We start from the raw sequence: 15,566 nt of genomic DNA on the forward strand, positions 1-15,566 counted from the left end.
AAATGGTATGTACTACTTGATTCTGTTTCATTTCTTCACAGATTGAGATGGAAAATCACCTTCTGCTAGGGTTCTAATGAAGCCCAAGCTCCAAAGGGACCCATTTAGCAACCTCAATCAGACATCCCTCAACCCTGCTTGACTTCTCGCCCTCACAGACACACGGACATGTGTACTGCACGTCACTGTCTTGTGAGAATCGATAGTTGGAAAGTGTTACTTTTGCTTCGAATGATAGAAGTATTACTGATATCTGCGAGTTGACTAATGTCTATCTCACACTCGGTGTTTACTGGACAATCACGTATCCAGTACCGTACATCCTATATCATGTTCTGACTCTCTTCTCCACCCTATCTTAAACTGCGTTTTCTCTTGCAAGCTAGTGACAGAGTGGAAGTAGTTCAACCAAAACAGGACTGGCCGTGGACAGATGCCAAGGAAGGACAGCACCTACGGGTTTACAAATAATCAGTCCTGGAAGTAAGTCAAGATGAACCGTGAAGACAGCCACCTCTGAACAGGAGAGCCCTATCAGATGACATGTGCTCGTAAAGACCAAGATCTATGTGGAAGACAGAAACCCACCCGGCTCTGCCAAATGTGGGCGGGTTGCTATTATTCCTGAGCAATTAGCGTGACCCACAGTCTCTGAAGGCCCCAAGCCACACCCCAAAGGGTTTGACTCCATTATTTCCTGAATCTGAATTCTGACAACTTAAAGAGATCCATTTCATCTGTCTACTTGAAAAGTTAATGAACCCTAAATTCAGAGAAGATGATGGAATTGCCGGAGGAGCTGTCCAGTAAGGGCAGGGACGGAGGTTCCCGTCTGCCTCCACACCCGGCACTCTCCTCTTGCTCCCTGCCACCCTTGCTGCAGGGCACAGTCTGGATTCCGCCCCTGACAGGACTTTATTGTCCTCTTCTCCTTCTGTCCAACCCTGCCCGTAGTTCCACTGGGCTACTGTGCAAGGGACCCATTCAGTCTTCACCAACTTGAGACTCTTTGGGTCAAAGATCCACTCCAACTCTCCATCTCCATCTCCAGGAGAACAGAGGCAGGTATCACTAAAGAATCAGATCTGAGTCCTTTGAAGGGGACATACAAGTGAACAGGACACACCTCCTGCCACTCAGGGGGCTGCGTATTGTCGGCTGGATCATCTTGAAATAGTGTGCTAGGAGACTCCGTGGCCATTTACAAGGGGATATATAAATAACATAAATAAAGAGCAGTTCAGGCCCAGAGACTTTTTGAAATTAAAAAAAAATCTTAAAAGGCTTTATAAATTTTACGGATGATCTCAAGAACATAAATTAACCACAGCTACATGTAATGTTTAATAAAGAGTCATAAAGTTATCAACAGAGTAAATGAACTGATTCTTGAAGCTTAATACCCTGTTTCAATGTGATCATATCCCCACAGTTATGTCTCTTTCCTTAGGCAATATCGCTACCAATATGTCATGTTATGTGGCACTTTATGCAACACCTTAATGTTCATCATTTTCCTTGAGCCTCCCAGGAGTTCTGAGAGAAGGCAGGCGGGTACTCCAAGTAGCTAACACGTGCAGAGTCAGAACCTGAACTGATTCTTTCCACCTCGTTCTGCCCTTGTCCTCCTCCACAGCTCTTCCTTTCAAAAACGAAAAGGTACAACCCTATGAGAACCAGCAAAGAACGTCAGAGACTGTGTCTAGCATGGAGACTGCGGGAAGAAGAGGACAGACTTGCAAGAACCACAGAGCCACGGAGGAGGTGGACTTCAAACAGCCGGGGGAAGGAGGGGCACCAGCAGTAAGCACAGGAGCCCGGGTGCGTTCACTGGAGAATGGGACGCTCCAGGTGGAGCCCAGGTTGTGACACAATTAAGAAGTATGGCTTTATAAAAGAAAAAGAAAGGAAGGAATGGTGGAAAGAGAAAGGCAGAAAGGAAGGAAGGGGAGGGAGGGAAGGAAGGAAGGAAGGAAGGGGAGGGAAGGAAGGGAGGGAGGGAGGGGGGGACACACAGAGAAGATAGCTTTATTTTAAAAATACTTTTACTGTCTGATGTCACAGCATCCCCTTTCTCTTTTCAAGCTGGGACTAGAGTACATTTTGATGGACAATCATTGGACAGAATAAGCATTGTTTTTCTAAACAGCATAGAACATTTGTATCTGATTTTATAAGCAGTTTGTAAATTAAATTGTATTTTCAGTGAGTGTTTCTTGAGCGCAGCTACTTCTGAGTGCTGGACTCCAGCTACTGGACACACTGACTCTAGCTAGTCCTACAGGTGGTCATGGAGTGTGAGGCAGACACCCTGAAAACCAGGGTTTTCCCCAGGGTGATGAAAGGTAAAATAGAGACAAAGCACACTGACGTAGCACAGCTGGGGTGGGGTGGTGAGTGGTGGGTGGGTGCCAGGTAGCCAAGAGACCCGGGAGAGGAGGGTCAGGAAGGCACATGGAGGGATCGTAACGGTGGTACTGCTGGCACCTGGGCAGGAGCTTCCTTCCTTGTGGGGCTGTCCTGTGCAACACAGGTGTTCATCAGCACATCTGCCCACCCGAGGCCACTAACTCCTGCTACTGTCCTAGGCGTGACAGTTAAAAATGTCTTCAGATATTTCCAGATGTCTCCTGGTGAGGGGAAGGGTGCAGAACTGTCCTTGGTTGTGAATTATTGGCTTATATGGGGTGGGTCAGAAATATGGCTCAGCATGTATAAAGACACAGAGTGTGAGGTAGCATGGGGCAATACCAGTGCATCTGGGGTCATAACGGGGGAGAAGACTTTCATTCTGCACGGTTACACGCAGGACCTTAGGCTAGGCTCACTGCTCGGATACCCCATTTATCCTCATAACAGCTGTATGAAGTGGGCATTGCTGTTAAACTGTCTTACAAACCCTACAAAAACATGGTGGAGAGTAGTGAGACCCAAGGAGGTGAAGTAATTTCCCAGGGTCACCCAGCAGCGAGACCATCATCCACAACACACCACCAGGACCCAAAAGGTGAAGTCACACACTTACTTGTCAATACTGTACAGTCAGAGGCTTTTCCTGTCTGGAGTCAAGAAAGCACATTGGGATTTGAAAACACAAAGGTCCTGTGCTACCTACAAACTTCCTACTGATGGAAATGTGCCAACAGGTGGATGAGGGGGAGGCAGAGTTCCTCAGATTTTTAAAAATTCAATTTTTTTTTTTTTTAACAAGAGATACACAATCCAAAGATTCCAGTGATAGGAACAGACTGCAGACAGCGCTGGGCGCAGGATTAGGCAGGCAGAAGAATAAGGAAACTACTGCCCAGTGAGAATGTTATGACCTGGACTAGGCGGGCAAGAGCAGGGATGGGTAGGTCACACAGGTCACAATTCACCATGGTCAGGTGGCCCACGAGGCACGCTCGCAAACTGTCTCCAAGCGATCTGCGAGTTACGGATCCCAACGGGTCTCCATGGGAATGTCCCCTTTCCCTTCCTTCTCCTTTTCTCTCCCCCTCCCATCCTCAGGATGTGTACCTGATCATATTAAAGCCACATCAGCAGCAGGTCCCCTGCTCTCTGCTTTACACGTTCAGCCAACATTCCCAGAGCAGCCAGTGACTCACAGTAAGAGTTTACCACGGGCCAGGTGTGACACTGAACATTTCATGTTCATTACCACATCGATCCCTCCCAGCGACTCCCTAAGTGGGTTGTTACGCCACTTCCCAGGACAGACCAGAACCCTGAAAGTCACACGACCCGGGATTTGAATACAGATTTGGTTGGCCCCTCCCCTGACCAACTTGACCTTCCTTGTCCGTTTTCAACTTATGCACGAAGTAGAAAGTGCGAGTCTTCTTGTCAACCAGGTCAAGTGCACGAAGCAACCAGAACAATCGGACTTAATGTATGAGCAAGTTTGAATGGTGGCTGCGTGGTACACCCCTGTTCCTGCTGGGACAGTGGGGCTCAAGGACAATAAGGAGACGAAATTACTCCAACAAGATTTTTTTAGAGGACACCCTGAAGGTGCCTCTTAAAGAACAGGAGAAGCAAAGAACAGTGGAGAATTAAAGACAGCCGGGCGGGCAAAAGAGAGACACAAACAAGGCGCAGAAGAGGCTGGGACAGGGAGGCAGGCTGTGGCCTCAGGCTTACTGGGACAATAACAAATAAAGTGCTCTTCTTTTTCAAGGCTGAGTGGCTAAAGGGGACATCTCAGAATTATATTCAGAACAAGAAAGCAAAATGGGGAACCCCTCTAGACACTGGGGAGCAAAGGGTCCCAGTGAGCTCAGATTCCTGCCCTGTGCTTTTAAACACTCTCTCCAGCCCCAGGCCCTTGCGCTTTCTCCTGTCTCCGGGTCCGTTTTCCCTCCATCTGTCTCTGACCCTCGCATATTAAACAGACTTTTTCTGGTAAAGAATGAATTACGGGACGGGTTGACCCTGAAAGACAGCAGCTTCTCTCCATCTTTCCCCGAGCTCACCCTCCCTCCCTGCAGGTCTTCCGGCTCATTTCTTCAGAGCTGTCTCTCCTTCTTCGCCCTGTCTGGTTCCCTTCCCTTTCCTTGGGAGTGTAGATTCTCCTTTTTCTTTCCTTCTTCCTTCCTCCCTCTTTCTGGGCTTTCTTCTTCTTACCCTTTGCTTGAAGGAACAGAAGGCAATAACTAGTTTTTAAAATCTTGCCCTACTCAGAGAATCTGGGAATGATACTGTGAAATAATCAGAACAGTGTAGGATAATCAAAATGTAAATAATGTTGGTCGGAATTATTCCCGGACAAAGAAAACTTCAGAATAAGAATATACAGGCTGGGAAACTGCTTGTCTGCTCCCTTGGTGGTCAGGGTAGGGGTTCCCAAACCCAGAGGCGCTCCAAGTCCCCTGGAGCAGGGCTTGCCTGGTAAGCCAGACTGCTGGGCCCCATGCCCACAGTTTCTACTTCAGCGGGTCTGGGGAGCCTGGGGATGTACATTTCTAATAAGTTCCCAGGTAATGCTGAGGGGCCAGTCCTTGTAGGAACTAGAAGCTTCTAGAAGGTCAAGGATCAGCTGTGTATGGTGGACGTGGGACAGGGGAGATGACAGAGGGAGGGAGGTCTGCTCCTTGTCACATCTGACAGAGGGACTGCGGCAGCCCAGGAAGCTCTGGCTGTGGATCAGGAGGGTGTGTTGGATGCAGGGAGGAGGGGAGGCCGAGCGGGGAAGGCTCTGTACTATGGCCTTCTGGGAAACACCCGAGCCAGCTCCAAGCCCGCCATCCATGCCCCGACTTGTGATCTGCATGGAACCAGCAGAAGGGAACTCTCAGGCTCCCTTTGATCTCATCCCAGCTCCACAGGCCTCTGCCTGTTTATCACCCTCCTTCCCTGGCCTCCCCTCCTCCCCCTGCCCTGGATGATTCACCCCACCCCTCTGCCATGTGTTTTTCTAATGAAGGCAGAGGATGAGCTGTCCTGTTGGCCTGCACCGTGGAGAAGCGCACTCCACGCTAGCATCTCCCCTGCTTCTCAGAATGCTATTTTATGGGTATCGATTCCCCACCCAGCTTTCTCTTTTCTCTAAAACCCCACCCTTTCCCTCCTCTGGCCTCTGGTGGATCCCAGTTTCCCAGAATTAGATCAAGGGACACAGATGCAGAAGAACAGAGGGATTAACGTGCATGTGGCCTGGGCTGGCGTGGGGAGGATGCTGGAAATCCAGGGCAGTTAAAGGCTCTCTCTCCTACACACCAGGAGCCAGAACTCTCCGGGCTTGACTACTAAGTGACTTATTTTCTTCCAGAGAGACGTTTGAATGACAAAACCTGTAGTGACTGAGAATAGGATTGGTATTTCTCACTGGCTCCTCCCAGGGTGGGAAGGCTTGAATGGGGAGGGTCTCCTTTCTCTCTCAGGACCTTGGGTCACCCTCCCTCTACAAGGAAGGCTCTGCCCCCTTCTTGACTCTTCTCTGTTAGGGTAGCTCCAGTTAACCTAGCCAAGGAATTCACAGCACCCGAAGTGCACCAATGTCTTATATCCACCGTGCGAAGAAAGAGACAGGACTCGCGGAGGTCCCCAGGAGGTCGCAAACCTGGATTCCCTGTGACCCAGGCAATGGAAGGTTGAGGGAAGCCCCAGACGAATTGCCATGGTGGTGGAGTGGGTGGCTCGGGACAAGGACTGCACTCTGGGGTAGTAGCTGCTACTTGGATCCAGTTAATTGCTGCCATGATTGCCAGATATTCTTGTTTTATAAGAAAAAAAATCTTGGCACGAAAACTTTTTGTATTTATTTTTATATGTATATGTGTGTGTGTGTGTGTGTATAATGTTACATATGTACATAAGAAATTTATGTAAAAATCTCAAGTTTTAAACATTGGCAACCAAAACAAAATTGGTTTTAGACTGTGCTGGCTCACAAACCTGTCTGTGGGCCATTTGTCTGCAAAATCCCGATCTAACGAAGTCCCAACAAGGCCTACTTACAGAATCCTGAACATACCAATCATTCTTTCTGACCCGCCCTTTAACTTATTTTTATTAAGTCATTTCAAGTAGAATGCTAAGATTTGACTCAAACAGAACAAAAATCAGCGCTCCTAATTCCTATAAATTTGGGATTGCAGAGATAACTACATTAAAGGAACTGAACAAAGGCCAGAGGAGTGGGGGCGGGGGACAGGATCCTGAGCTAGAGGGACTCAGCGAATCCAGCAGACCCCAGCTCTTCAGCCTGGGCTGGGGGAAGAAGAGGTTGACTTACCTCACAGGACTGGATGCAGTGGATCAGCAAGGGGTCTGGGTGCCATTGACGCCGGCCAGTACACACGATGCTCTGAAGAGGAAGGAGGAAAACAGTAGCATGAACAGAGACTCCTGGTTGTGAGGGAAGGAGGTCCTGAGCTAGCCCACCAGCCCGCCTCCACCCCTCAGTAGCAAGAGCTGACTGGCCCTAGAGAGGAGCTGGCTGCTGGCGGGCCCTTCCCGTTAAGTCTGCTGGATGGGACAAGACGCGCATTCTCAGTGGGGGCAATCTCGTCCTTCTCCAAGGTTTCAAAATGTCCAGAGTGTGGTTCGAGAAACACCTTCACTAGTATAATGAGCTTGATTCGTCCTTAGGCGTATACCGATTGCACTTGTCTTGACATTTTAAATGTTCTAAAAAATGATAAGGTGGTTGTGTTGATTCAGAAGCACCATGGGTTTTCAAACACTGACAAATACCAGAAGAAGGGTCTCTAACTAAAAAGGCACGTGATGGTCTGGGTGTGCTTGGAGGTGTGCCCCATGGCTCAGCTGGAGGCTGGGTCTCCAGGTGGGGTACTGACGGGAAAGGATCTTGAGGAGGTGGTGCCTAATGGGCGGTGTTAAGTCACCAGGAGTGCCACCCTCATAAGGGATGAACGTAGTTCTCTGCGACTCCACTTAGTTCCCAGAAGAGTGAATTATAAAAAGAGCAAACCTGGTCCCTGAATCTCTCTGGCTTTTCACCATTTTTTCTCCCTCTCCAGCATTTTCTTGCTATGATGCAACCAGGAGGCACTGACTGGTACATTGGTGCCATGCTATTTGACCCTCTGATCACCCAAATCATGAGCCAAAAGACCTCCTCACTTTGAAAAGTTTCCAGCCTCAGGTATTTTGGAATAGCATCAGAAAATAGACTAGTACAATGGATCTCAGAAATCCTTGATTGTACTGTGTATGTGTGTAAAACTAGGACTAGAAGCCACATTGCATTCTCTGCAACTCTTGTTAGCACTATTTAGCTCTTCCTTCTAGGAAACAGAATTGTGTCCACACAATGGGTAAATAAGACTAATGTGAAGTCACCAGAACTCAAAATGGCACCAACTTGCCTTTTGGTTTTTTGGGTTTAGCTTATTTCACTTAGCATGATATTCTCTAACTCCTTAAATGCATTCCACTGCTGTGTATCACTAGTTAGAACAAATAAAAATAATTAAAAAAAGAAAAACATTTAAAAAGGAAGAAAATGACACCAACTTGAAGCTGGTGGGAACGTGAACACTTTCATTCTAAAACACCAGTGACACAGGTGAACTAGTGGTCATCTATTCTTTGTTGGCTATAATCCCCTTCACAATGAGCTTTTTCCTTTCAATATTTATATTTTAAAATTTCAAAGGCTATACTGCAGGAAAAGAGAAAGTCCCACAGCAGGATTTAGAGATAAATAAAGGTTCTCTCCAGAGCCTGCTACCAACCTACCCGCTTGCAGACATTCATTCTCACGTTTTACTTCAATACAACAAGAATTCAGAACAATTGGAAGAAAAACAGTACATAGGGAGAGAGAAGCTTTACATAAGATAGCATCCCAGCAACTGGAAATTATACATTCCAGAAGGCTGAGATGATTCAATAATATGATTGGAGGCATTCATATATATTAATATGCAGGAATATGAATTTATACTTATGGTCAGTTATGAGCATGGTGATCTGCAATATTTTTCTGGAGTCATACTATTGCAAACTAAAACTCTTCTTTCACAGATTCCTCATAGGGGGAAATAAATAGAATATCTTCACAGGGTTTGATGTCTAAAGCTCTATATTATATTATTAGAAGGTGATTTGACTTAAGTTATCATTACAATAAAAAAGGATTATCAAAGCAGATATACAAAGGAAACACAACAGGGGTGCTGAAACTACTGAAGAAAGTGCTATTTTCCTGCAGGTAAAGTCACTCAAACAGAAACATTTGCATATAAACAACTACTCTTCTAAGTAGAAACGATTCTTCATTTTTTAAAGCAGATTTCACTAGAATCCTCCTTAGCTGTGGTTGAGATTTTTGTTACTTAAAATATCAGTGTTTGATATTAGTTTGCTGTCCTCACATAGTGGTGATGGCAAAATACATTAACTTGTCCCCTTGAAAGGCAGATGCATGGCAACTTGACTCCTTTTCTGCTACATTCACTAAAGTCCCCTCCCACACCAGTCCACCATTCCATTCAGACCAAATGTTTGCAACCAAGAGCCAGGTTCCTGGTGAGCAAGACAATCTGCAATCCCTGAACCCAGTGCTACCTAGCTCAAGGTCTTTGGGGGAAGGTTCTGAATGCCAATTTTCTCCACATAAGAAGATTCTCCGCCTTGGCAAACTCACATGATGCAGATAGCCAGGACTCACCAGAATATTCTGAACTGACTGCACCAACTTCTCCTGCACTCCCAAACTCCTACCTGCCCACAATCTTTATAAATGCACATGTCTGGGTCTCATAACACTCCAGAAATTCTACCATATATTACAAAAGGAGAAAAACTAAATGAAAGAAATTGTCTTTATTTATTTTCAAATCTTTTTTTCCAGAGCTCATTTTTCTTCTTTCTCCTGTTATTTCCAATTTATTTTTACAGCTTTGTATTCTTCTGGAATTTTATTTTCTTACAAGATAATATACATTCAAAGAGTAAAATATAAGACTTTAAAAGTGCTCCTGTTCCCCAACTACCCAGTATCTTCTGTTCTATTTCTAGTTATTTTTGTATCATACACTATACATATACATATATTCATACACACACACACACACACACACACACACACACACATACACACACATAAATTCTTCATTTCCTCATGCAAAATGCCATGACATTATTTTTCATTTTAGCTTATAATTGTTGGTAGTATTTGTTTGATGGTCTTACTTTATTCCATGATGCATGGTGTGGGGTTCTGTTTATTTTATAATATCTGTGATGTTGCATTCTACTGAACACAGTTATTCCTGTTGTATGAATGTATGCCAACTTATTGAACCAGATTCTTATTGATAGATACTTCTGTTCAGTCCTTCTGCTGTAACAAAGTTCATGTAAAGTCATTTCACACATGCAAGTATATCAGAAAAAATTCGAGTAGAATGATAATATCCACCTGGTTGATTTCTTAATGCTATGAAATTCAGTCTTGAGACTAGTTCAGACTAGCAACCAACCTTTCTTACTCTCTGAAAGTTGCAAAAGTTGGTGGTACCTGGGTCATATCCTTTCCTAGATTGCAAAATCTTTGAGGATAAGGAATGCTTACTTCTCCTACTTCTTTTCTCGGCCTTACAGAGAGATGGTATTTTATAAGTATTTGCCAATCACTCACTGGAATGTGGTATCTCTAGGTTTTCCTATATCTTCTGACCTATGAAAGTCACCCATCCCCTAAAGATGCCCTGTATCTATAAAAATATGCTCATGCCATTAACTGATGCTAATTGAAGGACAAATTGAAACTTTTTCAGGACTAAATTTTATGTGCACATTTGAGATGCAAGAGGGAAGTGAATCAGGAGCAACCTCAGTGAGAGGGTACTAACATGGTTTCCTTATTTTCTGGAATACTTTTAGCAAATGATGCTCATATATGTTAGATCTGAAACAACACAGAAAATAACTGCGGAACAGCTGCACATCCTCTGCCCAGCTCCATACGGTTTTCATTTTGCTGTATCTGTGTGGAGATTCGATTCGTGCCCCCTCCATGTGTCCCCCCGTGTCATTCCCTTTCCTTTATCCTTTTTGGTAACGAGTCTTCTGCCTCTGCTATTATTTCTATGCTTTTGCATGTTATTACAATCACCCCATCACAACTAGCCTATGAGCCAGAGGCTTCTCAGATGAGTTGATTACAACTAAGTGCCAAAGATTTCTTTTGAGTTTTCCAAGAAAACCAGTTGAAAATTTGTCCTGGTTGGGCCATTTTAAAATTCCTTTAAAAAAGAAAAAAGGAAGTAAAGAAAGAAAAAGAAAAGAAAAAGGAGGGAAGAAGGGAGGAAGGGAGAAAGGAAGGGAGAAAGGAAGGGAGGGAGGGAGGGAAGGAAGGAAGGAAGGAAGGAAGGAAGGAAGGAAGGAAGGAAGGAAGGAAGAGGAAGGAAGGAAGGAAGGAAGGAAGGAAGGAAGACCTAAGGGTCATTAGGATGGCCCCAGGCTATGTTAGGTGGTTGCCTGGTTCAATTTCTTGTTAAAGGGCATGAGACTGCTAGTTAGCCAACATTAAGATATAACAGAAACATCCAATTATTATTATTTTTTAATCTGTGATAATTACTTGGCAAAAGGGGCTGCTGATCACATCAGGTAGGTTTGTGACAATGTCCTAATTGCTATGTATGTATGGCTCCATAAATAAAACAGCATTGTTCTGCATGTTTATTTGGAGAAGTGTAATTCACTTTAGTTCCTCTTCACCCTCCCCCAGACTCTCTTGCATTCTCTCCCCTAGTGATGAGACCCTAGATGCCAGGAAGGAACAAATCCACGCTCAGAATGGAAGAGACCTGGAACACCATGTGCCCGAGTCTACACCGACTTATAGCAGGGTCACGGCAGCTGTCACTCAAGGTTGGACCACCAACAGGGCACTCTGGGGCAGGACCGAGCCTTCAGAGCCAGAAGGGGGTGTTAACCCACTTTGTGGGAAGCTATTTCTCATTGAACCATTCCATGTTTCATTTAAAGGACTGGCTGATTCTTTGGGGATGAATTTGGGAACACACAGTCAGAAATTGTGAGATGTGATGTGACTGAGCAATTTTGGTGAAGAACCGGGGAGGTGGTCCTGTGCGGCTGCAGGAAACCTCACCTCACTAATTCATAATTACCATAGTACTAAAAGGAAAAAATGAAAGCATTTTAAGTCTGTGAAAAAAGGACTTTATGAAGAAAAATAACAGGGGAAGTGAGATGTTATGATGGATACCTTTGTACTTCTGAAGGAAATGCTTTAAAATACAGTTTAGGAAAACTCATTTACGTGCAAACAATTGCCACATTATGTTAAAAAAAAAAAAACTCCCCATAAAATCAGTTTCCTGAAAGACCACTACTATGAAAGCTGAAATAGTGATTTTCCTGTTTCAGTTACATAACATAAAAAAACACACTCTTGACACAGTGAGCAGGGAAAGTCATAAAAGTCCCACCTTACACAGGTCTTTGGAATGACAAAAGGGCTTTCTTTGAGAAATGGCTCCGTGGAAGCCATTCTCTTCTCTGAGCTCTCTGGTTTCATGCTCTGGGCAACAGGGGTATGGTCACATACCAAAGAGACCCTGGGCTGCAGGATGAGATGTCATGCTACCCTGAAGAACCTCACAACTTAGTGGGAAATCGGGATTAGAACGACACAGAAGAGAAAGGAAGAAAGAAATGAAGAAAGGAAAAATAGGGATAAGATAATGACAAAGTACTACTCTCAGCAACCGTCTGAGAGGAACCTCTTTCACATCCTCAACTCCAGACTATCAGGAGCCCAGCAGCTAAGCAGAGCAGGGAAGCAGATGTCACACAAAGGTCTAGATCTGTGTGTATAACAGGTGAAGGAGGAAGACAGGGTTACAGTGGCAAAGGCCCAGAACTCATGGGGAACCTCCAACCTGACTGTTGTCTCTCATGGTTAGCATGCCCTGGAAACACTTAAAAGTAATAGCATATTTTTATCCCTCTCAGTCGCATAAAGTTTTTAGAAATTGCTTCTCTAGTCACAGGCAGTTCAACAGGAAATGTGGAATAATGGATTAATTCTCTTTCTTGCAAGCCCAGTTTGTAAAAGGGACAGAAAAGACAAATGATCTAGGCATTGTCCACACACACAGGCAAGAAGCAATCCATAAAATATTTTTCTTTCTCATACAGTTAGGTGGTGATATCTTCACAGAGATGGAGGATATGTCCATGGATAAAATTTGTACTAAATGAATTAAATATCTTTTAAACTTAAGAATTGTATGCTAAAAACTTTCCATGGTAGTTCATGTATTATTTTTAAGTTTTATAACAATACTGCAAGATAGACACTATCTCTCTCACCCTTGTGGTTGAGTGCATGGGACTCTAAGGAGTAGGTCACATTGTATTTGAACCCAGGAAGACACCATTCTTTCTTTTATGCCACTTGCTAGTTTGAACTATTTTTCATTGAAACTCCAGGCTACTTAAGCTCTCAGAAATATTTCCTTTAATAAAAAATATATTATTCTAGGATTGAGGCATCATTGGCAGGAGTAAAAAGCCAATAGAATCCCAGAGAAGGAAAAATGATCTCTGTGGACATCTAAAAGTATATGTCATTGTTCTTTAAAAACAAAACAAAATTAAAAAAAAAACAATTTCTTTCAAAATAAAGAAAAGCTGTATTATAGAGAAATATCCCTCTTAAATTATTCTTTTAGGTTCCATCATGAGAGTAGGGGAATGTAAAGGTGAGGTGGTTCTCATGGTGAGTGGAATGATTCATTTTCTACTTACTAGGCAAATGAATCCAAGTATATACTAGAAAAAAATAAAAAGACCACAGCTAACTGGGTGATTCAGGGGATATCACACTGAACTGGAAGTCAGAAAAGTTGGTGACTTTTTTTTCCATTTCTTGCTAGCTCTCAAATCTTGGACACCTCATTTAAGGATCTGCCTAATGTATAAGTAAACTAAAGATGATAAAACTCCTTTCCTAGCTTATTGGTTTATGATAAGATTCAAATGAAATCACACACACACACACACACACACAACTTGGAAAACAATAAAACATTAACCAAATGTAAGTTGTCATTTTTTATTATGAAGAATGAAGTCATTGGAAGCAGAATAGAGACAATGATGCAACTTAATCCACGCTCTGTAGTCTTGCCAGATATGACATTTTGAAATCTGGCAGATGGGAGGGTTTCTTGTGACACAGGTAAGCACCACTTGCTAAGCAAATGAACCATGCTCCATGTAGGTGCGCTTGCACCTTACGATGTTCACGTTGCCAATATCTCATTTTGTGACGTAGGGTCTTCAAAGTGTTGCAGAGGAATTATCTGGGATTCTTGTTAAAGATGCCTATTCCAGGACATCCCAGTCCTTCTGGAGGATGGAACTTATACCACTCTTACACACTGCCCAAGTGATTCTTAAGGACACGAAAATTTAAGATCGAGTACAATATGGAGTGACTTTCAACATGCGTCAATTTGAGTTGCAAGGATTTTACTCATTTAATGCAATTGCTTTGGTTTGCGAACCATTTCTCCCTATTTATGAGGACAGGGTTAGCGTGAACACACCTCATATGCCACTGAGTGCCACAAGGAGGCCATGAGATCATCCATGGCTGCCCAGTCTTGTCCTGGAGGACCTGAGGTACAGAAGGGCAATGGTGTCGTCATCATTTTCCTTGCTTCCAATAACTTCATTTTCTTACTTTTTTATAATAAAGTTTCAGCTTCCTAAGAGCAGAGCATTCTTGCAAGCTTTGAGCATAAGCAATACTCTTTAATGTCTTATCTACGAAAGAGCTGAGCAGGCAAGGTGGCAGCTGGTCACCACGCTGACGATTAGTGTTAACTGTTAATGTTAATTATTTGATTTTAGTTTGGCTTAAAGGATATTGATTTGGGGCTCAGGAGCACATAAAAATGTTAATTATAGTTTCAACCATCGAAATTCTGACTGCTGGTTGTTTTCCAGGAACAAATGACTCTTACAAGGTAAGAAAAAGGTTGTTTTGGGGTTACTTCACTTTTTCCCTGATATTGTTGGAAACAGCTAATCTACTTCACTTTGTTTTCACACAGAAGTATGACATGCGTCTCAAGAGTTCCCATTAAAGTTATTGTGCCCCTAACAAAATTGCAAACTATAAGCAGCCACACCGTTTATGGGTACCCTGAAATCATACAGAGTAGGGCAATATCATCACAGGAGAGAAGAGGTGGGCCCGGGTGAGGGGAGCTTCTTACCTGCCTCAGGTAAGAAGGGCAGCTGATGGAGAAGGACAGCCATGCATCCCGCAAGTTAAATTCTACCCATGCACTTCTCTTCTGACTTGTGCTAACCCAGGAGAAGAGGCAACCCCCTTACACTTGAGCAGAGGAGGTCAAGAACAGAAAGCAAGCTTCCTGAGGCTATGCAGTTGGTGAAAAACAGAGATCACCAGGAGAATCTTGTTTTTTAACAAATACGTTTTTCATTCCAAGGTTTATAGTGTTTCTCTGAGGCTATGGACAATGAATGTCCAAACCAAGAATTGACGGACTAGACCAGAGTCATCACAAATGCAGTAATACAAATGATAATGTTTCATGTACTGGCTCGAGGAGAAATGAGTATGCTACGTTTTCTTCCTGGGGTAGGCAACTAGACAAGAATGTAATTACACAGGAGTAAGAAGCTGGTGAAATGCACTCAATTTGAAGAGAAAATACACATTTACTTCTGAAGTAGGAAAAAATAATGGTACCACAGCAATTTCTTTGCTCATTCCACCCATATTGATAAGACACCTACAAAGTGGCAGTCACTGAGAAGAGCTCTAGGAATACAAACACAAACAGAGTACTATGCGATCACAGTAAAAAATAATGACTCACCTACAGGATGGGTGGGAAGGGGAGACTTTCATAAAATAGAGAAAATGGGTTTCCAGTTTGGAAATGGTCAGACTCTGTAATTGGTATTTCTGCTGTTTGCAGGTAGACAGATGAACTATCCTCTTCTGCATGTTCATTTGAAAAGCAGAGGCAAAGAAGCCCCACTTTCTGGGAGGCCTGTGTTCAGGCCACACAAACCCTGCA

The 15,566-nt window shown here is 43.7% G+C and overlaps 1 protein-coding gene across 1 annotated transcript in view; it reads right to left on the reverse strand.

Moving 5' to 3' along the window:
* The window catches only part of Pappa2 (pappalysin 2), a 249,632-nt gene that overhangs the window by 34,150 nt on the left and 199,916 nt on the right, over positions 1-15,566 (reverse strand). The window contains 1 exon segment of the mRNA XM_047521747.1: positions 6,737-6,808. Within this exon segment, the coding sequence (XP_047377703.1) occupies positions 6,737-6,808 (72 nt within the window).

The sequence above is a fragment of the Sciurus carolinensis genome, chromosome 12 (assembly GCF_902686445.1).
Source record: "Sciurus carolinensis chromosome 12, mSciCar1.2, whole genome shotgun sequence".
Classification (NCBI taxonomy): Eukaryota; Metazoa; Chordata; class Mammalia; order Rodentia; family Sciuridae; genus Sciurus; species Sciurus carolinensis.